Genomic DNA, 26322 nt, shown 5'->3' with positions numbered 1-26322 from the left:
AGTATGTCACAGTGCCCTTAGGCAGGAAAATCAGCAGAGATGTTTTTGACTCTGTCATGTTAGGGCCTACCCCTGGGGGAGCAGAGTGCCTCCTGGGAGATGCTAAATGTGTTCAGCTTCCATTACAGTGCAGAGCGGGGCATGGCCTGGGAGGAGCAGAGATGTAGAATACACAGGATCAGGGCTGCAGACTAACTCTTTGCTGTTCCACTCTCACTTTGCCAGCTCTGTTATATCATCGATCCAGCCTGACGTCTCCTTGGTGCATTTCTGGTGGGAGTGGTTTGTAATCCCCAGCAACCTCTGGCCTGTTCCTGGGCTTCTTCTTGGCATCTGGCTCAAGAGAACATACTGAGCTCTCATTGAGCCAGGCTCCTAAAGTGATGGTATTTCATATGCCTTGGTGCCAACGTCTCATTCTCCTTTATTGATCCCTTTGCATTATGGACTAGTCTGGGAGCTCCAAAGGCTGCCCTGGACAAAGCTTGCTCCCCCCTCTGCCCCCCTAATGGGGATTGAGTGCTGGATGTGACGCAGTAAGCGACTACCTTTTGTCCTTTGCAACAGTTGGCAATGTACCATCTAAATACACACACAGCAACGGGTATTGTCCACTTTAGTCATCAGCGTGGGGCTGTTTCTTCCCCACTCTTGTGGAGTGTTCGGGAGGCGCCTCTGGGTGTCTGGGCATCAAAGTAAACCAATTCCTAACAAGATGGATAAAAACTCACCACCTCACTCCCCAAAAAACAAACGGAGTCAGCCCACTCGCACCTTCTCCCTGGCGAAGGCTTGATGGAGCACGCTCTGTAGGGAGTTTTGTCCAACCCCGCCCTGCCTCCAGCCCCTACCCAGATGCCCCAGTTTGTCCATAGTTATGTACTTACCTGGCCCCTTTGCTGTAGGATCTGGGCACCTCACACTCAGTGGATTTTAGCCGGGTGACATCTGTAAGGGTGATAGGGCAGTGGGGCACAGATAGACCAACACTCAGATCATTAGAGTTATTTAGGCACCTAACTCCCATTGATTTTAATGCTTAGATACCTTTGAGACTCTGGGCCTAGGAGACTTGCCCCAATCACCCAGCATGTCTATGGGTATGGAACAGCAGGGAGCTGAACCCAGCTCTCCCAGGTCAATGTCTTATGCACTAGAGCACTGGTTCCCAAACTGGGGGGCATGAAGAAATTCCAAGGGGGGCGCGAGGCTGCCCAGCCCTTGAGCTCCCGGCAGGGGAGGCTAGCCCCCGGTCCCTCCCCTGCTGTCCCCCCTCCCCTGCAGTTATGCCGCCGTGCGGGGGCAGCGCAGCTTGCACCCACCCACCTCCCAGGCTTTCCAATAAGCCAGTCCTGCCGCTCTGAGTGGCCTGGTAAGGGGGCGGGGAGTGAGGGGGGGTTGGATAAGGGGCAGGAGATCCCGGGGGGCAGTCAGGGGACAGGGAGCAGTTGGATGGGGCAGAGGTTGCGGGGGGGCAGTCAGGAGACAGGGAGCGGGGGGGTTGGATAGGCGTGGGAGTCCTGGGGGGCCTGTCAGGGGGCGGGGGTGTGGATAGGGGCAGTCAGGAGACAGGGAGAAGGGGGGGTTGGATGGGGTGGGGTCCCAGGAGGGCAGGGGGTCCCATGAGGGGGCGTTCAGGGGACAAGGAGCGGGGGGGGTGGTTGGATAGAGGGTGGGGTCCTGGGAGGGGGCAGTCAGGGGACAAGGAGTGGGGAGGGGTTGGATAGGGAGTGGAGTCCCGGGGGGGGGGTGATTAGGGGCATGGGGTCCTGGGAGGGGGCGGTCAGGGGACAAGGATCAGGGGAGGTTGGATGGGTCGGGAGTTCTGAGGGGGGCAGTCAGGCAGCGGGAAGTGGGAGGGGGTGGATAGGGGGCAGGGGCCAGGCTGTTTGGGGAGGCACAGCCTTCCCTACCCGGCCCTCCATACGGTTTCGCAACCCCAATGTGGCCCTCGGGCCAAAAACTTTTCCCAACTCTGTAATAGACCAACAGACAATAAATTATACATATTCTGTACACATAATAACTATTCATAAAATTGTCCAATTACAGGCCTATAAAGGTATAACATAAAGTACAATAATAATAAAAATACAACTATAAATAAAAGTATATAACTGCAATGTTTTCAAATTTCATACCACAAAATGCTAATATTTTTTATTTTTTTGCCTTTCGACGTGTAGGAGTGCCGTTTCGGTTGGTGAGGGGGCTGAAGAATGATGTAGAAAGCAATGGAACTTTTTAAAACTTCCTAGCTCACTTGCGAGAGTGTTTGAGACTGTTCTATCGTGGGAGTGGTTACCTCCACCACTCACCGCGCAAGGCCGGCTACTTGCCGGACTGGTGGTGGGGTATATAGAGAGCAGCATGCATCCCTACATAATAGTAGTAGTAAATAAACATTCACAATAACTCAAATTAACTTGCGTCCGTTATTACTCACGAATCAGGAAAATTATTTTTATAGATTTTTTTTATTAGTATATTATGGCTGCGATTAAGAAATGGAAGTACGATGAAGATTACATGAAGTTTGGTTTCAACGTCATGGAAAAAAATGGGATTGATCATCCTCAATGTGTAGTATGCCACACAGTTGTCAGCAATGATACCTTGAGACCTAGTTGTCTTGAGCGACACTTGACAAAGAACCACAGCGCTTTGAAAGAAAAAACCAAAAGAGTTTTTTGCTGCTAAACTTCAAAATTTAAAACTCATGAAGCTGGACACTACTGGAGCTTTTCATCAAGCATCAGCCAAAGTGGTAGAAGCATCTTATGAACTGTCATTGCTCATCACTAAAACCAAGAAAGTGCACATAATAGGAGAAACTCTTGTGAAGCCTTGCTTGTTGAAAGCAGCTGATACTGTGCTTGGTGCCAAAAGCAAGAAAAAAGTATTGGAAATTTCGCTTTCCGACAGTTCTGTGAAACGCTGCATCGATGACATGGCAAAAGATCTAAAACTTCAAGTTGTGGAGGCAGTGAAAGCTTCTCCTTTTTTCGCAATTCAGTACGACGATACCACTGATGTAGCACAATGCTGTCAGTTGCTCGTCTACGTTTGAGTCATTAACGATGGAACTGTGAAAGAAGAACTGCTTTTTTCGAAGGAATTGACAACCACATCAAAGGCTTCTGATGTTATGAAAATGGTTTCCAACTTTTTTGAAGAAAATGGACTTCCATGGGAAAAACTGGTTGGTGTATACACAGACGGTGCTCCAGCGATGCTTGGCTGTCGTTCTGGATTGGTGACATTGGTGAAAGAAAAAAAATCCACCTGTAACCACGACTCACTGCGTCATACACAGACAAGCGTTGGCTGCAAAAACCCTTCCAGGTGACCTATGTGACTCGTGGATTTGGCCATCAATTTTGTGAAGAATATGAGACTTTTTGCAGTTCTTTGCGCGGATTTGGGAGCGAATCATAAAATTATTTTGTTTCACACAGAGGTACGATGGCTTTCCAAAGGGAACATGCTTTTGAGATTATTTGAACTGAAAGACAAAGTGGAAATTTTCCTCAAGCAACAGAAAAAAGAAGGCATACCTCATGGACATTTCTGAATCTTTGAACAATCTCAATTTGAAGCTGCAAGGAAACAATGCTGCAAACATTATAGTGCACCACGATGCCATCAAAGCATTGATGGAAAAAATCAAGCTTTGGAAACGTCAAATGCAAGCTCAGATGCCTAACTTTTCATTTTTTCCAACATTTTCATCCCTTGCTGAAAATGAAGGTTTCCAAGAACTTTGTAAAGAGGATGCAAAGAACAAAATTGTGTTTCATCTGGACTGCCTTGCTGACAAATTCATCTGCTATTTTCCAGAAAACTTTTCTGGCAACCCCGTTCATAAATTAACACGTAATCTGTTCAACGTTGATGTCGATTCGTTGCCAGAAGTATTGCAAGAACAAGCACTCAAAATGAAATATGCGAAGTACGAAATATTCACGTGCGAAAGATATTTTTGAAAACTTAAGCCTGGAGGAATTTTGGAGAAAATATTTCCCAATTTACCCGAAAGTTGGAAAAGAAGCGCTACGTATTATTCTTCCATTTTCGTCAATGTACCACTGTGAAAAAAGCTTTTTCAAGTTTAGTCATAATAAAAACAAAACAAAGGAATCGACTGGATGTCGAAAACCATTTGCGTTGCGCACTTTCATCTTTCAAACCTAGGATTTCATGAAGTAAATGCATGAAGTAAATCCTTCACATTACATTTGTTTTGTTTATGCTATTTCTCATTTTAAATTACATTTTTATTAAATTTTTGTGCCAAGAAAAACTATTTGTGCTTATTTTAAATTTTAAATAAAAAAATTTATACCAAGTTTTTGTGTTTATTTTAAATTTTAAATTACAAATTGAATTTGTTAAAAGGGGGGTTGGATGATGGTAGAGAGGTGGGGGGCATGAGGGTTTCTCAAAAATTAAAAAGTGGGCCTGATGCCGAAAAGTTTGGGAACCAATGCACTGGGGAGCATTAGTAAGAGTAGCTCAGTTAGAAGGACACTGAATGAATGTTCAATACAGAGACCTTGATCCTCCCTATCAGTACACGCTGTCTTACAGCGCCTTACTGCCATTGCTGGCGTCAGACACTGCTCCCGAGCTCATCCCTCCACCCCGAGCCTGTTGAGTGAATCCAAGTGTCTTTCACTCAGCTCTCGACCTTCCTGGCCATGAGCTGCACGATCACGTGAGCCCGAGGGACAGGAGTGACGGGGCCGGAGGACTCCAGAGGTTGCATGTCGCCCCAGCTGCATGCTCCGTCAGGCCAAGGGAAACCCCTGCAGCTCCTCATTCTGCGCTTCAGAACACAAGATCTCATATGAAATAAAGGCAGGAATACGCACATACTCGTGGGTTGCCATTGATGGTGGACTTTGGCTAGCTGAGAAAGGGCTTTGCTTCCCCTTTGTCCTACCCAGACCAACAGGGGCATGTGGGGCACCTCCTTCTATATTACAACCTCCCATTCCCATAAGCAGTGGCTTAGGCAATGGGAGTTAGGCATGTAACACCTTTGAGGATCTGGGTCAGCAATTTGAGATGAGAGCTGTTCCGAATCCTGATCGTTGGCAGCCCCCTCCCTTCATTGCAATCGGTCTCTGCTTCTCTGTGTACCCATGCACCCTGCCCTACAGGGCAGCTCTGGGCTGTGCTGCCTGCCTTAATTGCAGCCAGAAAGGGTGGTGGCTGCAATGCTGCACATGCCAGTCACTCGCAGGCATCCAAGGGCACAGGGAAATTAACATTCTCCTGTAGAGAGGTGTCAGTACTGCAGTGCTCCCAGAGTCCCAGCCCTCACTGGCTAGAGAAGCAGGAATGCCCAAGGTCACCCTGGAACCTGGATGTCCTGTGAGGCAAAGGCAGGCCACACCTGATGAAAAGTCCAATGACTAAGCAGCTTCTTGTCAAGTCCGAACTGGAAACTGTCTTTAAACCGGGTCTGACCTGGGGCACAAGAAATGCTGGATGGCATGGGGGGGCCTTGTATTCCCCTGGATAGCCTTTTCCAACAGTGGGACCAGGGGAGACATCATCTAGTGGTTAGAACAAGAGCGTGGGAGTTTAGGAGACCTGGTTCCTAGCTTTGCCACTGATTCATTGTGTGACCTTGGGCAACTCGCTGTACCTCCGTTTCCCCATAGCTAAAATAAGGATGATAATATTCAGCCCACCTTCAAGATCCTCAAACGAAAGGGAAGTGCAGAATATTATGGCTACTAATTTCTGCCCCCTTTCAGTAATTTGGGGCTCTGAAAGTCATTACTGATTCTGCAAGTTGTTATTCCAGCCCGGACTGAATTCCACTGGGGATTTTTAGTCTTCCTGGGGACAGCAGGAAACGAGCCAGCAGCAGGATTCTGCTGTGTAAACACAGAATGGTAAAGTCCTTCTTTTGATTATTTAACTCAGATTGGAGTTGGAAGGAATCTGGTGTTTACCATGCACTTTTCCATAGCTCCCAACCTGCCTCAGGCCAAATGTACCACACTGACCTTTGCAATGTGTGACGAAGATCCTGGACTGGGGACCTGTCGTCAACAGCAGAGAGGGGCAGACACATGAAATGACATTTCCTTACAGCGTACAGAGCGGCTTAGGGCATCATATTTCAGAGCCAGCATTTTGGTGATTAACATTTGACAGAGGGAATTGCTACTTCAAGGTAGACCAGTGGTCCATCCTGTTCAGTCTCTGAGAATGGCCCACATAGCTACTTCAGAGGAAGGTGAAAGAAACTCCACAGTGGACAATTATGGAAGAAACTCCCATAGGAGAATTTTCTTTCTCAGCCCCATCAGTTAGAGGTTGTCTTGGGCCTGGTCTACACTTAAAATTTAGGTTGCCATAGCTACATCACTCAGGGGTGTGAAAAATCCACACACACCCCTCGAGCCACCTAGCCCGACTGACCTAACACATAGAGCCAACACTGCTAAATTGACGGAAGAATGCTTCTGCTGAACTAGCGACCATTGCTGGGGGAGGTGAGATTCCTACAGTGATGGGAAAACCCCTTCCATCACTGTGGGCTGCATCTATACTAGAGGATTACGCTAGCATAGCTATGGTGCCATAGCTATGCTGCTATAGTGCCTGTAGTGCAGACATGGCCTCAGTCTCTGAAGTATGAGAGCTACCATCCCTTGTCAATGTTGTATCTTATCTAATGTGATCGTGGGTGTTCTAGGGTGAACCCACTAAGGCCCTGGCCTCAAAAATGCATTGTTGCAGTGAGTTCCACAGGTTAATTATGCATTGTATGTAAAACTATTTCCTTTTATGTTTCAAATTAATCATTTTCTAATCTCACTGGATGAGGGCACTAAATGGTTTGCGCCCAGAGGAACCTAATCTGTTTTCACCCATGTATTCCTGTGCCATGGTGTAGAGTGAATAGAGATAGCCTTCCCGGTGGGACAAAGCCTGTGTCACTTCCATGTGAATACTGTAGAAGAGGCCTATGGGTTATGCCTTGGATTGACCAAAGACCACATAATGGCTCGGCTATGACCTGATCTGAACATGGCCCCTTTCAAGAGTCACACAAACAAGAGACTATTGACTTTGTACACAAATGAGACACGGCCCTCTCCACATGGGAACCTTTCAGCCATTTAGAGCCAGTCAATCCCTTGGTTTTTCCAGTGGGTGTCTTTGAGTGTTAGGGGAAGTCCCAATATTGGCTTTCTCCAGAGCGTGGGGGCAGGGATGGTTTGCAGTAGATGTATCCCTGGGGAGTGAAGCTCAGCTGCCTCCCAAAATATATTTTTGTTCAGGGTCTTGTGCTCCCCTCCATAACCCTGCATGGAGGCACCATACACCCCAACGTCCATCCTGAGCACTGGCTCCGCAGGAGTCTCCATTGAGCAGCGGCTGTCAGACTCATGGAGCTGTCTTAACTTGGACTGTTCCCCCTTCTGTACTACGGGACCTCACCTGGTTGTGAACAGCTGTGATAGGGAGAGCTTCTGGCTGCACAGCTGGTATATCGGCCATGCTGTGCAGGACCCCATGGAATCCAGGTGGTACAGCATCTCCCCCAAGATCCATTCGGGTCTGACGGGACCCAGGGGTTAAAGGAGTGAAACACACATACCCCTGGTCTTCTTCCATTATCTGTCCCACAGAAGAGAATGTGCCAGGGACTCCACAGCATTTCCTCTGCCTTATGCATTAATGGGGCCTTTATTTCCTTTTATTTTCTCCAGTCAACCAACTAATTTGCCTGAAGATCACCAGCATATGCACAGACTCTCACGGCCAACTTACTAGCTCTGCTCCTTGGATGCTAGTCCCTTGGGTGCAGCTGAAGGGTGGGGGCTAAAGCATTTGACTGCATCCATCTCCCCTGTCTTTACACAGACCTCCATGACAGCCCTCAGCTGTTAAAAGCCAGTTAGGACCCAGGCCTGCAGCCTGTGCTCATGCAAGTACAGTGTCCCCATTGAAGCTCATGAGAGAAAGGTTTGCAGGATTGGGTCCTAAATTGCTCATTACAGCCACTTCTTAATTCTTCAATCAGCACGTAAGAAGCTCTTCTGTTTATTTCAATCAACACCTTTGAAGACAAAGCATCTGTATTCAGTTTTTCTCCCTGCTTTGATCATATTCTGCCCCTCAGATTTGCTAATTCAGTCAGGAAATCTGACGCCGTTCTCAGCAAAATAGTTATAGGGATTTTACAATACATAGATGTTAGGAGTTGGTTTAAAATCTGAGAGTTCAGGTCTGAGAAGCAGCAAATAAGCCTAAAGTGAAATGACTGCATCGAGGCAGTGGTGGCCGGGCAAAGGAGTCAGGGGAGCCCTACATTCTATTCCCATCTTCTCCCCTGTTTTGCCTGGGAAAGAATCACTGCTTTTCTGTTGCCTGAGTTTCCCGTCTGTACCTCCTTTATGAAGTACTTGGAGGTCTAAGGATGAAAAGCTTTGTACACATATAAAGGGTCAGATCATCTACTGGTATAATCTGTTGTATCTCCATTGACTTCAATGGGCCTATACCAATTTACACCAACTGAGGGCCAAAGTATTTATTACTGAGAGATGAAATTTTAGGTCAATGCAGAAAAACTACATAAAAGGAATGAACAAATATGTAAATGAAACCACTGGGGACTGGAATTTTTTGTTAATGTTACTTTGGGAAAGCAAGCCACCCATTCCTAATAATGATACTTTGCCCTTCTGATCTCCAAGCACACAGCAAACACAACCAAATTAAGCTTCCAAACGCCCCTGGGAGCTGGGAATTCCTACACTCCTGATGCAAATGGAGAAATTGAGGCACAGTGGGCTGAAATTACTTGCCCACAGTTGTAGTGTAGGATTAGGAACCAGGTGTCCTGTGTCCAGATTTCTGACTAGGCCACACTGTCCCCCCAGTTCATGACTGATGAAAACGGCATTTCCCCTATTTATATTCTGACAGTCTCACAAATAATCTGGCTAACACAATAGAGAAATTCTCCCATTCCATAGTACCCCTATAGACACTGGGGTGAGGTGTCCTGTATGTAACCTTCACCGCTGGGCACCTAAGTCTCACCCAGCTCTGCCCTTTCTCCATTCCAGGAGAGACTTATTAAGCTGCTAGGAACCAGCTTTTGGCTGCTGTTTATCCCTTTGAAAGCTCAGTGGCTACTTTGCGAACATGTTGTTAGCATGGGACCGAACTTACTGTTCGATTAGACACATGGGTTAGGATGCCAATAGAACTGCAAGGAAATTAGAGAGACAGGCTTTAGGTCATCACAATGGGTCTGATTCCCACCCTCCAAAGCAAGTTACTGCTGCTGCACCTTTGTCTTTTCCTTACCCCATGGAGAGATAAGGCACCCCGGGGTTTTCAGAAGGCTGGGTGACTTTGGTGGGCTAAATTCTGCTCTCTGTTACACTGGGTGCAATCCCAGGAGTGCCGCAATACCCTGGGCACAACCAGGGAAAGATTTGGGTTGGTAGCTGTGCTGATTTTAATCCTTGCTCTGGGGGTCATCTAGATTGTTGTTGGGGAAATCCTGTGTCCGCCACACCTAGGGTTCAATCAATTAGGGTTACCATATTTCAGCAAGCAAAAAAGAGGACGGGAGGAGCCCCGCCCCTCCTACTTCCCGCCCCCCTCAGAACCCCCAACCCTCCCCCGTTCCTTGTCCCCTGACTGCCCCCTCCTGGGACCCCTGCCCCTAACTGCCCCCCAGGACTCCACCCCCTACCTAAGCCTTCCTGCCTCTTGTACCCTGACTGCCCCCTCCTGAGACCTTCTCCCCATCCTAACTGGCCCCCTAGGAGCCTACCCCTACCTGTACCCTGATTGCCCCAACCCTTATCCACACCCCCACCCCCAGACAGACCCCTGGGACTCCCAGGCCCCATCCAACCACTCCCCACCCCCTGACAGCCCCCCCCAGAACTCCCAACCCTCCCCTGCTCCTTGTCCCCTGACAGCCCCCCCCAGAACTACCGACCCATCTAAACCCCTCTGCTCCCTGTCCCCTGACTGCTCCGATCCCTCTCCCCACCCCTGCCCCCTGACAGCCCCCCCCAGAACTCCCAAACACCCCCCCCCCCGCTCCTTGTCCCCTGACTGCCCCCTCCTGGGACCCCTGCTCCTAACTGCCCCCCAGGACCCTACCCCCTACCTGTATCCTGACTGCCCAAAACCTTCTCCACCCCCCAAAAAGCCCCCCCCCGTCTCTTGACTGCCCCCTCCAAAATCTCCCTGCCCCTTCTCCTGCCCCCTGCCCCCCTTACCCCACCGCTCAGAACATGGTGTTGGGCTCTGTGCGGAGCCAGACACGTGGCTGCGCTCCCCAGCGCAACACACAACCCGGTCCCTGCCCCCGCACAGTGCTGCCGGAGCGGGGCGCTGGGCTGCAAGGGAGGAGGAGCTGCCGAGGCCGATGCAAACGGCCCGGCAGGCCGGCTGGCTCAGAATGCAGGGGGGGGGGGGGGGGGGGGAGGAGGAGCTCTACAGCTGCTCCAGAGTCCAGCCCGGCAAGCTGCAGTGGGAAGGGCTCTGGCTGCCAGAGCCCCATGCGAGAGGCTGACTTTCCTGCAGCCCTCCCAGCCGCTCGCTCTGCTCTGCATGGGGGGGAAATCCCGGACATTTTTAGTGATTTACAAATTCCCCCCCGGACGCTATTTTTAACACAAAAAGGAGGACATGTCCGGGTAAATCCGGACGAATGGTAACCCTAAATCAATCCTCCACTGACGTCGGTTGGAGATGGACTAGCCAGGCCTCTAGCATGCAGCACATGCACATCCCATTTCAAAAGCGGCTGCTGGTTTTGGGGGGGGGATAAGCACAAGGGTGATCCTAGCCCCAAAATAACCGTTGCAGCTTGCAACACATCATCACAATCGTGCTGTGTTGGACGACAATCTGCAGAAACAACATCACAGTGCATTTTGCGATGCAATGGCTCTGTTTTCACCTCTGAAAAGGGATGGATTTATATGTACCTCCAGGTGTTTTTATTAGTTTATGTCCGTGCTCCCTGAGTCATGCCTGAGGGCACAGTGCAGTAAATAAAGACCAAGATGCACAAGTTTATCTGTCATGGGGCTACCTTGCAGACATGTGGCCGGGAAATCCCCAACGTCCTGCCTTTGGTGGTGGCTTTTAAGATTATTTGCCTGGACTATTTTTAATGGTTGTATATTAATATCAGGCATTGCTTGGCTGGCAACAACTGTTCAGCGGCAGCCAAAGAGGCTTAGCTACAAAACAGAAAACAGTTAAACACCACCAAAGATTTGATTCACCCATTAAATGCAGAGAGAACAGGGAGGAGCCCCAGGCTCGATTTCTTCCTCCACTCTATTTTCCCTCGTTCAGTGAGCAGAAATATCCAGGGCGCCTTAGGTGTTTTGTAGTTGGATAATGAAGCAGAGGCGCCACCTGCCCCTTTAAGAGGCTTGGGGGGCGTGTTGCATACATGCTGCTGTCTCTCACGGCCTCCCTCTGCCTGTTAAAGGGGAATCACTGTCTGTCCCAAGCTCTGCGCAGCGAAGTTAAAGTCAAAGGCATCTTGGAAGAGTTTTGCAACAGGCAGCTCTGGCTTTGGGAGCTCTGGCTAGACCCGTCTTCTGTTAGTGGCCCGCTCCGGGAACCGGGAAAACATTTCCCCACCGCAACAGTAAAGCTGGGTGCTGGGCTCCCTCCAGCCCTGCCACACGATCAGCTGGAGCTGCGGGGCACATGATGTACACGATTACCAGGGGACCTAGCAAGCTAGCCACCCAGAGAAGGACAGGTAAGGGGGGGAGTCAAATGGGAAGCTGCTTCTCTTTGGTGGGAACAGGCTCGGCGGCAGGGGCGGGGGGTGCGCCCCTGTTTTTGTCCAGCGGGGCCAGGAGGATCTGCTTCCCCTCCCCCGGTGCTGCTCTTCTGAGCTCTCCCCCCGCCCCGCTCGGCAGCGTGCCCTCCTCAAGCACCACGTTGCCTGTGGCAGGGAGTCCCCCGTGCCCCGTTGCCTGCCTGTCTGACCTGGGAGGGCAGGGGGCGTGGGGCGGGGAGATGTGCCGCCGGGGGACTGTGGGTCGTGCCCAGGCGCACCTGGGGGCTCGTGCCCGTCCTGACCCCGCTGTGTCCTCGCAGGTCCCACGCAGCAGGTGGAGAGCAAGGCGGCGGATCTGAAAGGCCGGCAGCCGCCGCACAGCGCCTGGCCTCTGTCAAGGTGAGCTCCGGGCCGGGCTGCATTTGGCACGTGCTGCTCCAGGGTCCCAGCTCGCCTGCAGCCCGGCTCCAGCTTTCCGCGGGGGGTGCCCAGGTGCGGGGCGCGGCAGCCCGGGGGGAGGGGTGACCTTGTGCAGAGGTTACCCGGCTTGTCCTTGCCACATGGCTCCGGAGTAGGAGGAGGGGCTGGCGGGGAAGGAACAAGGGGTGGAGGCGAGCAGCGGACTCGGGAACCGGCCCCGAGCGCTGCTTCCCCAGGCCGGCAAAGGCCTGTGGAGGGTCGGGGAGAGGGATCCAGGCTGGGGCAGGGCCCGCTGCACGCGGGGGCTGGAGTTGGGGACTGGGGGTGAGTGGTGCAGAGAGCTGGGGGCGGGGCAGGGGATACTGAGCGTGGAGGGCGAGTGCAGAGAGCTGGGGGCGGGGCAGAGAGCGTGTGGGGTGGAGGCGTGGAGCTGCGAGCCCCCGGGGGCGGGGGACAGAGCGTGGGGAGTGGAGGTGTGGGGCTGGTAGCCCAAGGGGTGCCAGCCAGATCAGAAGCACTGGCAGCCCCTCCTCTTGCTGCTGCCCAGAGTTAGCCTTTGCCCCAGTGTACAGGCACACAGGCTCCCCACGGGGGGAGGGGCAGGAGGAGGGTGTACCGAAGTACAGGCATGGGATGCCCTGAAGCTGAACTCCCAGGGCCTCTGCTAAATTAAATGCCTATCTTCTTCCTGCTGCCCCCCATCCAAGGGAAGGAGCCATGCTAGCCCATAGCCTGGAATTGCCAGCTCCTCCAAAACCCATGTAGGGATAGTGAGGCTGCAAGATTTGGGACCTAGTAGGATATGCAGGGCCTGAAACTCTCTCTCTCTCTCTCTCTCTCTCTCTGTGAGGCATGAAATCCTGGCCCCAGTTAAATTGATGACAAAACCAGTGCTTAAAGTGGTCTGAAAAAAAGTGTGTGTGTGGTGTCTATCATAATCTGGGAGCAGCGGTTCTGGCAAGACATCACGTTAAAGTGCACACCTCAGGGACCCCGGGGAATTAAAAAAAAAAAAAATCTGTGTCTGTGACCTTGCAAACCCCACTCCCACTTTAAGCTCTGGGCATAACTCCCATTGACTTAAATGGGGCCAGGACCTGAGGACATCACCCAGGGGCTCAGTCCCAGGCAGGGGAGCCTCTTCAGAAACTTTTATGCTTGACTATGGGGGGGACGGACCGCCAAATACGGAGGTCATTTTGGAAGTTCATGGCCTGGTTCAGATGAGCCATTACAGGATCAGGTGCAATCCATGGGTATTTCCCCCCTGCCCTTACAGCCTGTCTGTTCCTTCATCGCTACCCCCAGCTCCCTTCTGCTTGAAACAACTCGGCAAGGAGAGCTGTCACTTAAAGGCCATGGGAACTGCAGATCCAAGCAGATGGATCCAAGCCCTTTACAGCCTGGCTCATAGAGGATCCTCGTATGGTGGAGAAGCAGAGACCCTCCCCAGTCTCTGACACCCCCTCCCCCCCCCCAACCTGCTTTTTCCCAGGTAGCGTAGCCTGGGTTTATGGGTCTGAAGATAAGAACGGGTCCAACCCTCAGGCACTCAGTGGCCTAGGCAAGGGTAATGAAGGTGCATTGGGACGGCCCACCCAGCCTCCTGCCTGCAGTAGGAAATATTTCCTAGTTTCCCAGCCCAGGTGAGGGGACAGAAAGGTCACAGCAGCATGTGGCACTATGATGACATAGCCAGAAATCCAGGCTGGAGGTGGTGCAGGGGCCAGAGACAGTTAGCCACTGCAATCCACTGGCTCAAGTCACAGTCACTGCCCATTTCCAAGCCTCTCTGTTGTCCACTCCAGGGAAAAATAGCCAAAGGCAGAGTGGTATTCCACCTTCGCTATATGCATGGCCCTCAATTGTGCCATCCGATCCACCTGGCTGGACCTTGGCCCCCACATGGAACCCCATGGATGTCAGCAGGGCTCTGTGAGGGCTGCTTTGGCACCCCCTGCTGGATCACCCACATGTACAGTCTGGGGTACATGAATGCAATGAACCCTTCCATCTAGAAAATTACCATCTGTGAATGGTGCATAGAATTGGGATGAAAATAAACGTATTTGACTCTAATCTTAGTGCACCTAGAAGATCTTCCCAGCACCTGTTTGCTATGTGGCCTCCCTCTCACTCATCAGACCTATCCGCTTGGCCCTTTTCTTCCCAATCTCTCTCCAGAATGGACTCCCTCACCAGATCATTCAAAATTCCACACAGCAAAAATGCAATAAGAAAACCTTGGGGTTGCACAGCTAAACACTCAAAAGTCAGGATATTGCAACATTGCTATTGTACACACAGCCTTAACTCTGCCCTATTGGGAGTAAGCATTACTATACTGGTTTTTAATTACATGATCACATGCTATTTGTCAAATAATGAACAAATGAAATCAGACTGTATTCCCATTTACAAACAGCAGAGCTATATTCACTCTTAACCAACCATAACATGTACTGTAAAAGTTCTTTGGAAATAACCCCTTGTGGGAATGATTAAACACAGATTTCTGGTGATGACATAGCCATCAGATCTGACTTTTATTCTGTAGCTGCCAATGAAACAGAACTAAGAGTGGGGGGAGAAGTTTCACTTAAAGGTCAAGGAAACTGCAGATCTATTCAGATCAGTCTGTGGTGGGGGAAGTGCGTGTACACACCTCCAAACAGTAACGTGTAGATTAGTCTATAGATGATATCCTCAGTTCCTCTGCTTATCAATTCTCTGGTGTGGGGAGAATCTTCATTTTCATGATAGGATGTATATAGTGGGGCTCGGATTATTCCCTGGCAGATAGTGTTGTCTACTTTGGGAAGCTCTCAAAACTTTTCATAGCTCAGGCCATACCTTCTTAGAGAGATTGTCTAGTGAGTACTTTCCCTCCCATTCAGGATCGCATAACACCACTATAATAATTGTCTGCATAAAAAATTAACATGAGGAAAGGTGGTTGTGATGGTTGTTCTCTTAGTGCAGCGTAGCAGCTAGAGCCAGGGAAAAGAGAGCACCATGGGACGAACCAGCTTTCCACAAGCCGCCAGTAAGTGCTCTGCAGACCACAGATTGGGAATGGCTGGTCTGTTTGTTTCTGTTCTTCCACCATATGGGGAATAGATATAATTATATTGAGGGGATTATATTCTAGGGGAAACATTATAATAGAAAAAATCCATCTTTGGAACACTTTAGACATTGCACTGCTAGGATAGCATCAGAAGACTATATAATGTAGTTACTGTAAAAGCATTGCAACCAATGGAATTTCAGTATGCAAAAGAGCCATATGATGACTGGGCTGATGTCAAACCCACTGATTACAACGAAAGGCCTACTGCCATGCTCCTCTTTCCAGGTGGGGAGTGCCCCTGATTTCCCACTGAAATCAACGGTTTGATTTCACCTGAGCACCTTGCAGGATTGGCTCTTTATCCCTATACTGTCTCTAATCCAAACCCCATTGGAATCAGGAGAATGGTCTGTAATTATCCTCTGCACTTCTACAGCACTTTCCATTCAAGGACCTCAGCAGCACCTGGACCTGGTGAATTCAGCTCCCCAACACCTTCTTAAAATACATATTTTGGCAATGACAAATAAACAGCCTGTATTATCCTTGAATGGCAATAGAGGCAGATGCAAACCTTTGATCAGCTCTGTATGATGCGTGTTATCAAATATTTATTATTGCTACATTGTGGTAGATGAAACTGCTTTGGGTTTTGCTCATCTGGCTTCAGTGGAGGTAGATTATTCTTGGATTTCACCACTTAATATATTATTTCCCTTAGAGCCTATTGAACAAACCACAGCCTTCATTAACCATGAAAGGCTGTTTCTCATTTTGACCAGACTTCAGTTTAACTCATAGCCACAAGTTTCTCCCATCAAGATGACCTGTGTTTGTGCCCTTTTGGTTTGCTTCTTTATGGTATACAGTGGCGGTCTGGAAGGGTTTGATATTTGTTGTTGTCAGAAACATCAGGAACGTCAATCTTCCTGTTTATCTTCCTGTTTTTGCTGGAGGACTCCTTGGATGACACAGTGCTATAGTTTGGAACTTTCTCTGCTCTTAACTGAAAGGGCTGGAGGTGCTGAATAGGAGTTAAAATAAGAAACAGAGGTTTATATAGTCTTTCCCGCTCTATTAATCAGTTTTCATTTCTTTGCTATTTTCAGTGTCACAATCCTAGTAGATCTCTAGTCATCCATAGAATCTCCCAGGACAGACAACACCTTGGTGTCTAATGTGAAAATCATGCCGTTTTTTTCCATCCTTTAGAACTAAACAAGAAAAAGACACATAAGCTCAATTTTTTCCCCCTTTGTCAGTTATCTTTCACACATTAAACAACATGATTGTTAAACATTTACTGTCTTTAAAATTGCAAGTCACTTATTTACCATCCTGGCTGTAACAGTCACACTGTGTTGAATGTTCTACAGAATGCAATTTTCCTCTGGCATTCTGAGCACCTTCCTCATCGCTTAGGTTGTGTTATTGCACTGCAGATTCATCAAGGCAGGGGAATGGCTCCCAGGGGCAGACAATGGAGCCAAGAATAGACTAGCAGTATTTTGTGAGACTTGGTCAGACAGGGTTTCAAGCACTTTTCAGGACTGACAGTCTCAAATGGTGACCAGGCAGGTCCTGGCCTTCAGGTCACTAACTGAGGCCTTGAGTATGGTGGAATTTCTAGACTCAGGGAACTATGAGCTCTGCCCCCATTAGAAATTCTGATATTTCAAAATTTGTTTTTGTCCCAAATCAGGAGGAAAAATTGAAATATGGAGATTTTCCCCAGAACAGCAAATTTTGAAAAGTTTCACTTCAAAATCTTTAATTTAAATATTTCTGTTTTCACATTCCCAAATTCAAATGGTTTCATTTGTTTGAATGCCTTGTGATCTATTATCTTCTATGGGACTGGGATCCCCAGCTAGATTACATCTCCCATGATGCATTGTGGTCAGGTAACTCATGAGGCCCTCCCACAATGGTTCAGTTACAGGGCCCACCACAGTGCATCATGAGAGATGTAGTCCAGTCAGAGATGCCATTCAATAGAGAAGAATGGTGGCATAAGGTATCCAAACTGCAGTTCCCATGAGACACTATGGCAGCTCAAGCAGACAAGAGATTAATACTATACTGACCTGAAAAACTTTGATTCTATTCAACAAACTGAAATATTTCAATCTGGGTTGACCCGGCCTGAAACACAGTACTTCATTTCTATTTTCCTGACAGAAAATTGAAAAGTTTTGCAAAATCAGGGTTGGTTTTTTTTGTTTGTTTTTTTGGTGGAAACTGCATTTTCCATCAAATTTCCAGTCAATTCTAGTAGCTACACTGGTTTAGACCCTTCTTGCACACTTGGCGCATTTGTGTGAAGTGTGGTCTACATTGATGCAGCTATTCCAGTTTCAAACATATTACCCCAATCTCTTTCCTTCATTGAGCCCTCCACCTTCTAGGATCTATGGGGAAAAATAGCATGTGATCACGTAACTCATGACTGTACCATAATGCAGAAGGGGCCAAATTAAGGTTGCATGGGCAACCTTAGTTCTGGCATTTCTTATCTTCTGAATGCATAACTTAGCAACCTTTATGTTCTTGTAAGATAGCATGTTTGTGTGTAATTTCCTGAGTTTAAAAAAAAAAAAAATTAAACTGAACTGCCCCCAGAAATGCCATCAAGTGGCATCATATTTAGTCCTACATGGTTTATCAGCAGGGTTGGATCCTTTAGATGTACTGCACAAACCTCTGCACTGAGCTAATGAGGTAACTGATAGCAGTGGTAGGTGGTTATCCTCTACGTGGGTCCAGCACTAAAAAGGTATGGGACATTTTGCCAATGGGTTTCACAGATATTGGCTCACAGCATAGGACTTGAGAGACTCAGGAATTGTGGGTTCCATTCTATACTTTGGAGGGGATTGTGCTTTAGGGGGCACAGGCTCTTCTGCTCATTCCCCCCAACCTGCTTCCTTTTCCAAATCCCACTCCTCAGGCTTCTCCCAATCTCCTTGCCCAGCATGTCCTAGTCTCCCACTCTGGGCTCCCCAGTTCCAGTCTCCTTGTCCGGCCAGTCTCACTTTCCCACCTCTTGGTTCCTCATCCGATCTGTGTCTCACCCCCACCCCAGCTTCTAGTCTCCTGTCCCCAATGGATCCTGGTCCCAGTCTTCCTTCCTGGGCTTCTCATCCAATCTCAGTGATCTCCCTGCAACCCTGGTTTCTTGTCCCAGTCTCTGCCCAGCCAGTCCCAGTTCTCCCCCTGCACTCCAGCCCCTTGTAAGATCTGTGTCCCTGCTCCCTCCGCTCCTATCCCCCTATCCCACCCCATTGGTATGCAGTCCCAGTCTCCCCCCAGCCCACCTCCCAATTCTAGTTTCCCTTTCCCTTCCGTCCCCACCATCTCTAGTCCCAGTCTCTCTCCACCAGCCCAGGCCCTTTATCCCAATCTACTCCCCCCCCCCCCCCCGTCCCCCTTGTCACTTCTGCATTCAAATCAGACAGTTTCCTCTATCTGCTTCGGCCGGGCAGGGATCATGGCTCCGAAGCAGATGGGGGCCCTGTTAAATCTTTTCAAAGAAAAGGGCACTTTTTTTTAAAACATATTTTTCCCAAGCCTCATTACTGGAAACATCTGAGCCATTTTGGCTAAAATCTTCCCCCAAAAAATCAGCCTAAGGCAGACACTCAGTATGGGAAATTTCTGTCTAACAGCTTGAAGTTGGGCAAAGTTATAAGCAACTAAAAACAGGACCTTATACTGGGAAGCATCAGGCAACCTTTACTCTAGGTGGTGCTCCCAGCTCCACCTATAGTAAAATATTCAACTCCTTTGGAGATGACATGTGGATTGTTTCAGTGTGGCCGCTACCTATGCTGATGGCAGGGGTTCCCCTGTCACTTTCCTGAGAGGCGGCAGCTAGGTCAACAGAAGAATTTTTCCATCAACCTAGCGCTGTCTGCACTGGGGGCTAGGTTGGGTCCAGGGTGAGGATTGTTCACGCCCCTGAGCGATGCGGCTGGGTTTAACTTTTTAGTGCAGACCTGGCCTCAGAGTACAAAGCCCATATTCTCCCACGGCATGTTCGGCCTGTGACCGCCTCTGCAGCTATGTCACTAGAGACCAGCAGGCTGGGTCTCTGGGCTGACTTGGGCTTTTCTAACCCAACCAGTTAGGAGCAGTCTGTTTTAGTGGCACCTACAGACTTGACATATTTTTGCCCTCGGGCTCCCTCTACTGGCTTGAATGGGTAGTGACATACACTGTGCCCACACCTGATGCTGGTGCTGGGACAAGGTTAATGTCTAGATCTATTAAACCAAGTGGGGACTGGGGGGGAGCCGCTGCACAGTGAAGCCGGAAGCTAGCAATTGAGGATTTCACTTCCTGGCCAAGGAAGGCCAGGGAAAGATGAGGCACCAGCTGAAATGCCTCGGGCTCGGTTTCTTTTGCCAGCTCTGCTGCTCCTACGACGATGGCAACATTTTCCTTCCCAGCGAAAACTCATAGTGCAGTGGCTCTGCCATAGCAGTGGTCCACACGCTGAGGTTCTGGAAAGTGTATTGGCAGAAAGAGTGGCCCCGATAGTAAATGATCGAAGTCCCATGTACTGAATTTGATCATTTATAGCAATAGGCTGTTAGTTAAAGAAAGCAGACTGGAAACGTTAATCACCGTCTCATCACCTCACCGTGTTTATATTTCACTAATGCCTAGAGCTTCCACCTGAGCGCAAGGCACCATTGTGCTGGACAGATAAAGGGATAGGTGCTGCCCCAGAGAGCTAATCTACATAGAGCAGACAGCTAAAGGAAGGGGAAATTGAGTGACCAAGAAGCAAAGTGACTTGTCTCAGGGCGTAACGAATAGAACCCAGGAGTCCAGACTCCTAGTCCAGACTCCCAGACCCAGTCTCCTGCCACAAAATCCACTTCCTCTCATTATACCATGCCCTCTGCCCCCATCCTACAGCTTACTGGCTCTGGATGCAGAGAGATTGGTCTTTTCAGCCTCTGATTTTGTCTCTTTGCCTCAGTAGCCCAACTCCCAAACTCGTGTTCAACAGAGTGAATGGCAAGAGGCCCCCGGTGACGACACAGCCCACGGCAGCCACGGAGGAGAGCTACACGCTGGCCCATGAGGAGAACGTCCGCTTTGTCTATGAAAGTAAGAGGCCCCCATAGCAGGGTCTGGCTAGTTCAGAGAGAGAAGGGAAGCCTCTGTAAACCCCAGTCTCACAGGGGTGTGTCAGTGCCAGAGGTACCCAGGGACTGTAATGTAGCAGAGGGGACAGAGGGGTGTCTCGGTGCTGGGGGGCCCTGGGGGCTGAAACATAGAGTGGATGCAGGGGTGTGTTGGTGCTCGGGGTTCCCAGGGGCTGTAATGTAGCAGAGGGGACGCAGGGGTGTCTCGGTGCTGGGGGGCCCCGGGGGCTGAAACGTAGCAGAGTGGATGCAGGGGTGTCTTGGTGCTCGGGGTTCCCAGGGGCTCTAACAGACCAGAGGAAATGCAGAGGTGTCTCAGTGCTAAGGATTCTCGGGGGTCGTAACGTAGCAGAGGGGACACAGGGTTGTCTTGGTGCTGGGGGTTCCTGGGGACTGTAACAGAGCAGAGGAGATGCAGGGGTGTCTTGGTGCTGGGGACTCTCGGGGGCTGTAACATAGCAGAGAGGATGCAGGTGTGTCTCAGTGCCAGGGGTTCCCGGGGGCTTTAATGTGGTAGAGGAGACATAAGGGTGTCTCAGTGCTGGGGGTTCCTTGTGCTTACCCATGGTAAAGATCCTGTTGTGCGACTTGGCCCTTCTCTCACTCCACCAGCAAACTGCCACCTCCATGACATCCCTTGTCTCTGCTCACCTGAGGATGTTGATTGCAGGTTTCTTGTGATCCAAACATCCTGCAGCCAGCTTCTCCTTTGCTTGCCCAGACTCTGGGTGGGGATTTGGGGGTCCTGGTGGATAATCAGCTGAACACGAGCTCCCACTGTGATGCTGTGGCTCAAAGTCTAATGCCATTCTGGGAGGCATGAACAGGGGAATCTAGAGTAGGAGCAGAGATGATTTTACCTTTGTGTCAGTGGTGTAGCCAGGTGGAGCAAACGGGGGGGGGGGGGGGGGGGGAAGGGAGGGGCGGACATAAAAAAAAGGCGCCACCTGCTACAGCGCTTCTACTCACTGGGTGGTGCTCTGGGTCTTCGGTGGCACTTCGGCGGAGGGTCCTTCACTCCGAAGTGCCACCGAAGACCCGGAGCGCCTCCCGGTGAGTAAAAGCGCCGCAGCGGGTGGCGCCTTTTTTTATGTCTGCCCCCCCGTTCAGAGTAAAAATTAAAAAGGTGCCACTTGTACTCAGTGGGGGAGCAGCCGCTCCCCCTGCTCCCCCCTAGCTATGCTACTGCTTTGTGTCGAGACTACTGCTGGAATCCTGTGTCCAGTTCTGGTGCCTGCAGCTGAAGAAGGATGTTGATAAATTGGAGAGGGGTCAGAGAAGAGCCATGGGGCTGATCAGAGGTTTAGAAAACCTGTCCAATAGTGACAGATGGAGCTCCATGAGTCTAGTTAGTTTAACAAAGTGAAGGTGACTTGATCAGTCTGTAAGTGTCTACATGGGGAACAAATACTTGATAATGGGCTCTTCAGTCTAGCAAAGATCCAAACAGGGTCTACTGACTGGAAGCTGAAGCCAGACCAGTGAGGGAATTAACCATTGGAAGAAGTTACGAGGGGGGGTTTCTCCAGCATTGACAGTTGTTCAGCCCAGACTGGGTGCGTTTCTGACATCTGCTCTAGGGAGTGTCTGGCCACCGTTCTCTGGCCTGCATTACACAGGAGTTCAGCCCCCATGATCCCAGTGGTTCCTTCTGGCCTCGGACACTGGGAATGTGTGTGTGGGGTGGTGGCTGTTAGCGGTGGGGGAGGAGGTCTGACTGCCCTGCCACGTATGGGCATCTGGCAATTCCCGTGGTAAGGCTGTCACCAGCTCCAGGGTGCATCTCCACAGTGCGGTGGCCAGAGCAGCCCAGTGATGTCTCCTCTCCTGGGTCTGAGTCTGGGGGCTCTATGGGCAGCAGCACTCTCCAGGGCAGGCAGGGAAAGCTTATCCCTGGGGCGCAGGGGGAGACACACCTGTGGGAGGTGCCACCCGTCACTCAGCAGCAACCTGCCTGCCCCCAGCCAGGCACTGGGGCAGTATCTTGTAGCCCTGGGCAGAGGTGGGGGAGGAGGAGGAGGCCGTAGGGAGCTGGGGAAAATGGGGGTATGGGGGAGCACAGAGGGGATCCAACGCACAGCAGAGCTGGCGGTGCCTGTACTGGACCAGTCAGAGCACAGGCTCCCTTGTGTGATGGTGGCGCCCCCAAAGGACCTGCGGCTCACACCTTCGCTCTCCCTTCCAGCCTGGCAGCAGGTAGAACAGCAGCTGGACGGCAGCCGGCCAGGGGAGAGCCGGCATGCCCCGGTGCAATACGCAGAGAAAACTCCTAACCCTGTGTTGACAAGTAAGTGTCCAGGAGGCACCTGCAGGGGGCAGCACATACCTCGGCACAGGAAACATGCAGGAGAGGAAGCGCTACGTGCTGGCTGGTGGACCAGGCTGGCTTCCTAGAGATCAGTGCAGCCCCAGCTCTTTACTAGGCGACCCACCAACTGCATTTGGGCTTCTTGACGGGGAGGGTAGGGGTCCTACCATTATCCCTGCTCCCCCCTCCCCTCCTCTCCCCAGCCCCCCTCCCTTCCTGGCCTCTGCTCTCACCTCAAATGCCTGCTGCCCCCCTCCCCTTCTGGTGCTGACTGTCCGCTCGCTGGCTCCAGTTGCTTGCTCCCAGCCCGACTCCCGCTAGCGTGCTGACAGTAGCAGAGTGGATGTTGCAGTGTGGACTGGAGCTCAGGCTCTGAAGCCCAGCTAGTCCCCCTCAGTGAGAGTCTGAGTGCCAGCCCCAGCCAGAACAGGCACTCGGTGAGCATGAGTGGGTCTGGCCAGGCGGCTCGCTCCCAGCTGCAGCGCAGACGTCCTCAGGAGGGCAGCATGTCGTTAACCAGGGGCTCGTCCGCTGCTCTGGAGAAAAGGGCCCTGGGACCTTGAATCAGTCCAAGTCAGCAGGAGCTACCTTCTCTGGTTCTTCTGTAAAATGGCTGCTCTGCCAGCAACCAGACTGGATCAGTGGCACCATGCTGGCAGATTGGGCGAGATCTGGCTCAGGAGAAGAGCGCCCCCTTCTGAGTCATCAGCAATGTGTAACTCTGCTCTTGGCCAGATCACTCATGAGCACCATTGACTTGGTCCCCACTCAGTCACTGGGGAAGCCTTTTTCCAGGAAGCCCAGGGCTCTCCTGGGAGCAGCAGGCAAGGTCAGAATCCCATGGGGAGCACGCTCATCTCCTCCAAAACTGTGCTAAGGTTTCCACGCCTGGCAGCCCAGTCCCATGGCTCCAGAGAGCGAAGGCTGCCGCTTTCGTGGCAGGAACAAGGAGACCTTTGATCAAACGTGCTAAGAAGGGAACAGGTGTGGAGTTGCTGTAGCATCCTTCATACTCCCAGCAGCCCAAAGAAAGAACTGGGGGAGCCATGATGCAGGCAGCTGCAGCAGCTAGCGGAGGGGGGGGGGGGGCGCAGATCTGCTGTGGTTGAAAGAAGGAGAGGTGCTCCAGGGCAGGGGAATTATTCCCTCAGCTCAAACAGGGGCAGTGGTGAGAGGTCAGGAGAAAAGATTTGCCTGCAGTTCAATATCACCCCCCTGTGATAGTTGCGGAAATTGCCATACACCAATGTGAGTGCTGTTAAACTGTGCTTCCTATCGCCATGCATTCTGTTCTAGTCTCTTCCTCTCTTTCAGATTTTGTGCCGATTGACCTGGAGGAGTGGTGGGCGCAGCAGTTTCTAGCCAAAATTGAAAACGGCTCATAAAAAAACCCAACCAAAAATACAGTGTAAAAAATATTAAGTTAAAGAAATACTTGTTAAAATAATCCCAGCCCAAGTGACGCCACTGGAACTGGACCACGGCTCCGCCACGCTACCCACAGCCCTCGGCCCGGTCCGGGGAGGAGAGCAGCCCACTGCCCCAGCTCGGATTCCTTAAGTGCCAGTGTTCAGACACTTGAAACTCCTGCAGCCTCTGGGGCCTGGTGACACAGCTGCAGCGTGGGTGGGGGGGGAGAGAGGATTGTGCCCCCGCTCATCATCTCTCTCCTCTTTCTGCCCCTTGAGCTTTTCCCCATGGGAAGACAATGGTTACCTGTAGCCAGGACCTTGATACAATAAAGAGCTGAAACTGCCAGTGGATGGAAGCTTGCTCTGCCTGTGGGGCTTTACTTGCAGGCTCCGTGCTGGCCAAGGAGGGGCAAGAGACAGCAAGGCCCTGTGCAGCCACCCACTGCCACTCCACCTCTGGCAGGCTGGTGGCACCAGACAGGGTCCCATGTGACTTTGCCCGTTTCTCCATGGAGGGTGGGAGGCATGCAAAGGAACCAGTGTGAGAATGATGGGGAGGGGCTGCTGGGTCAGAACATTTGGGTGCCTTTGCAGGAGGGATGGTCATGGGCGACAGGGAGTTTACCTGCAGCTGGTGCCCCTGGCTGAGGAGGAGCAGAAGGTGTCGATGTCTGACTGGGGTAGCGTTTGGCCCACACTGTACAGGGAAGTGGCTGCCCCATTGCACATTCCCTGCTGGGCTGGTGCAGCCCCTTCACTGTGCTCCAGGCTTTAGGCTCCTGCCTGGCCCTTAAGCAGCTTGAAGAGGGAACCCCATGGGGGGGAGGGGGGAGGGGAGGGGAGCAGGTTCAAAGCACAAAAAGAACTTGGTTCAGCCAGGCCAGCATGCCACTTGGGGGTTTCCCAGGCCCCATCCTCACAGAGCCCCCTTCTTCCCTAAGCTAAGCACCCCGATGACATGCCTCATCTCCCTCCCCACTGCATACACCACACAGGCATTTCCCCTCCTTACACACTCACCCCACCCACTAACTGAGGGCTTAGACTCCTCCCCTGCCGCTCATCTTGCTAGCCACCAAGGCTGCCTGCCCACCCCCCCAGTCGCTCCACCAGCCAGGCCTGGCACCTTTGTGATGAGGGGCAGAATCTGAGAGGCAAAAAGATAGGCCCAGGCCTGTCTCGGCCAATTCTGGCTGGGCCTTGTGCCCACCCTGTAGCAGCGAGGGAAGCTGAGCCCAGGAGGAGCTGAGCAAGATCCCCAACTACAGGCCAGAGACTAGGCAGGATGGCACTGTGCGGGCATGGGCACCGCTTCCCTTTAAGTGAATGGGTGGGACCCACAGGGCTCCCGCTGCTGGTCTGAGCCAGCTGTCCCAGCCAGTGAGCACCACCGACCCCACCATGCGTGCCCGAGGCAGAGATCAGCAGCGCCCCACCAGCTAGGGCTGAGTTCCATGCAGCTGCTGGAGGCATGCTCACAGTGTGTGTATACAGCCCTGCAGGAGGAGACCTCATTAAGCAGCCGTCCCTTCTCCATTGCCTTGTGCATTTGGCCATCCAATTGTCCATTCCCAGCCTGGGCCTGAGCCTTGCCGTAGGCCTGAGAATAGGCTGGTGACTGCACAACCCAACAGTACATAGCCCAGTGTCAGAACATACCCCTTGGGAGGCTGCAGCCATCACACATGTGTACGTACCCTCTGTGCCCAGGGACAGTGTTACCTAGTGATTAGTGGACGGGTGGGTGGGTAGGCAGGACCCCTGGGTTTTGTTCCCTTCTCCTTGGCTCAGGCTCCCCTGCTGGGCAACACTCAGCAGCCCTGGGCTCACAGGCCCCAGCAATGCAAAGTACTAGATGGGCCAGGCCAGCCCCCAAGTGTGGCGCTAGCTGGGTGACTGGAAAATGCCAGTGTCCTAAGAACTGCCTGAGGGGTGCTGGCTCCGCCCCCCAACCTGCTCTGTGCAGCGGTGGCTGGCAGCCATGAGGCCCTTTTCCGGGCTCTCCCAGGGCCACCAGCGCATTGGTGAGTGCTCGGAGCAGCACAAGTGAGGCTCTATATGATGGAACCCGCCATAAGGGACACCATGGGGAAGCTCTAACTCTCCCCTAAGCAAGCCAAACGCTGTGGGCAGGCGCA

The 26322-nt window shown here is 51.4% G+C and overlaps 1 protein-coding gene and 1 pseudogene across 5 annotated transcripts; both read left to right on the top strand.

The window, feature by feature from the left end:
* The first annotated feature begins 2373 nt into the window (after positions 1 to 2373).
* On the top strand, positions 2374 to 4086 carry LOC101951974 (zinc finger BED domain-containing protein 5-like; annotated as a pseudogene).
* A 7414-nt stretch (positions 4087 to 11500) lies between these two features.
* MCRIP2 (MAPK regulated corepressor interacting protein 2) lies at positions 11501 to 24530 on the top strand. 5 transcript variants are annotated; one of them, XM_065558688.1, is made up of 5 exons: positions 11501 to 11788; positions 12133 to 12211; positions 20299 to 20426; positions 22650 to 22751; positions 24087 to 24530. In XM_065558688.1, the coding sequence occupies exons 1-5, from the start codon at positions 11734 to 11736 to the stop codon at positions 24155 to 24157; spliced, it is 435 nt and encodes a 144-aa protein (XP_065414760.1). In that variant the 5' UTR covers positions 11501 to 11733; the 3' UTR covers positions 24158 to 24530. The 5 variants fall into 5 exon arrangements, with proteins under 5 accessions (XP_065414760.1, XP_005295634.1, XP_008173210.1 ...); XM_005295577.4 differs by having other exon boundaries at positions 11524 to 11788; positions 20296 to 20426; XM_008174988.4 differs by having other exon boundaries at positions 11587 to 11788; positions 24069 to 24174.
* The last annotated feature ends 1792 nt before the right edge of the window (positions 24531 to 26322 follow it).

Source organism: Chrysemys picta, chromosome 10 (assembly GCF_011386835.1).
Source record: "Chrysemys picta bellii isolate R12L10 chromosome 10, ASM1138683v2, whole genome shotgun sequence".
Taxonomy (NCBI): Eukaryota; Metazoa; Chordata; order Testudines; family Emydidae; genus Chrysemys; species Chrysemys picta.
The sequence above is the reverse complement of the archived record's forward strand: the minus strand, read 5'-3'. Positions and strand labels throughout refer to the sequence as shown.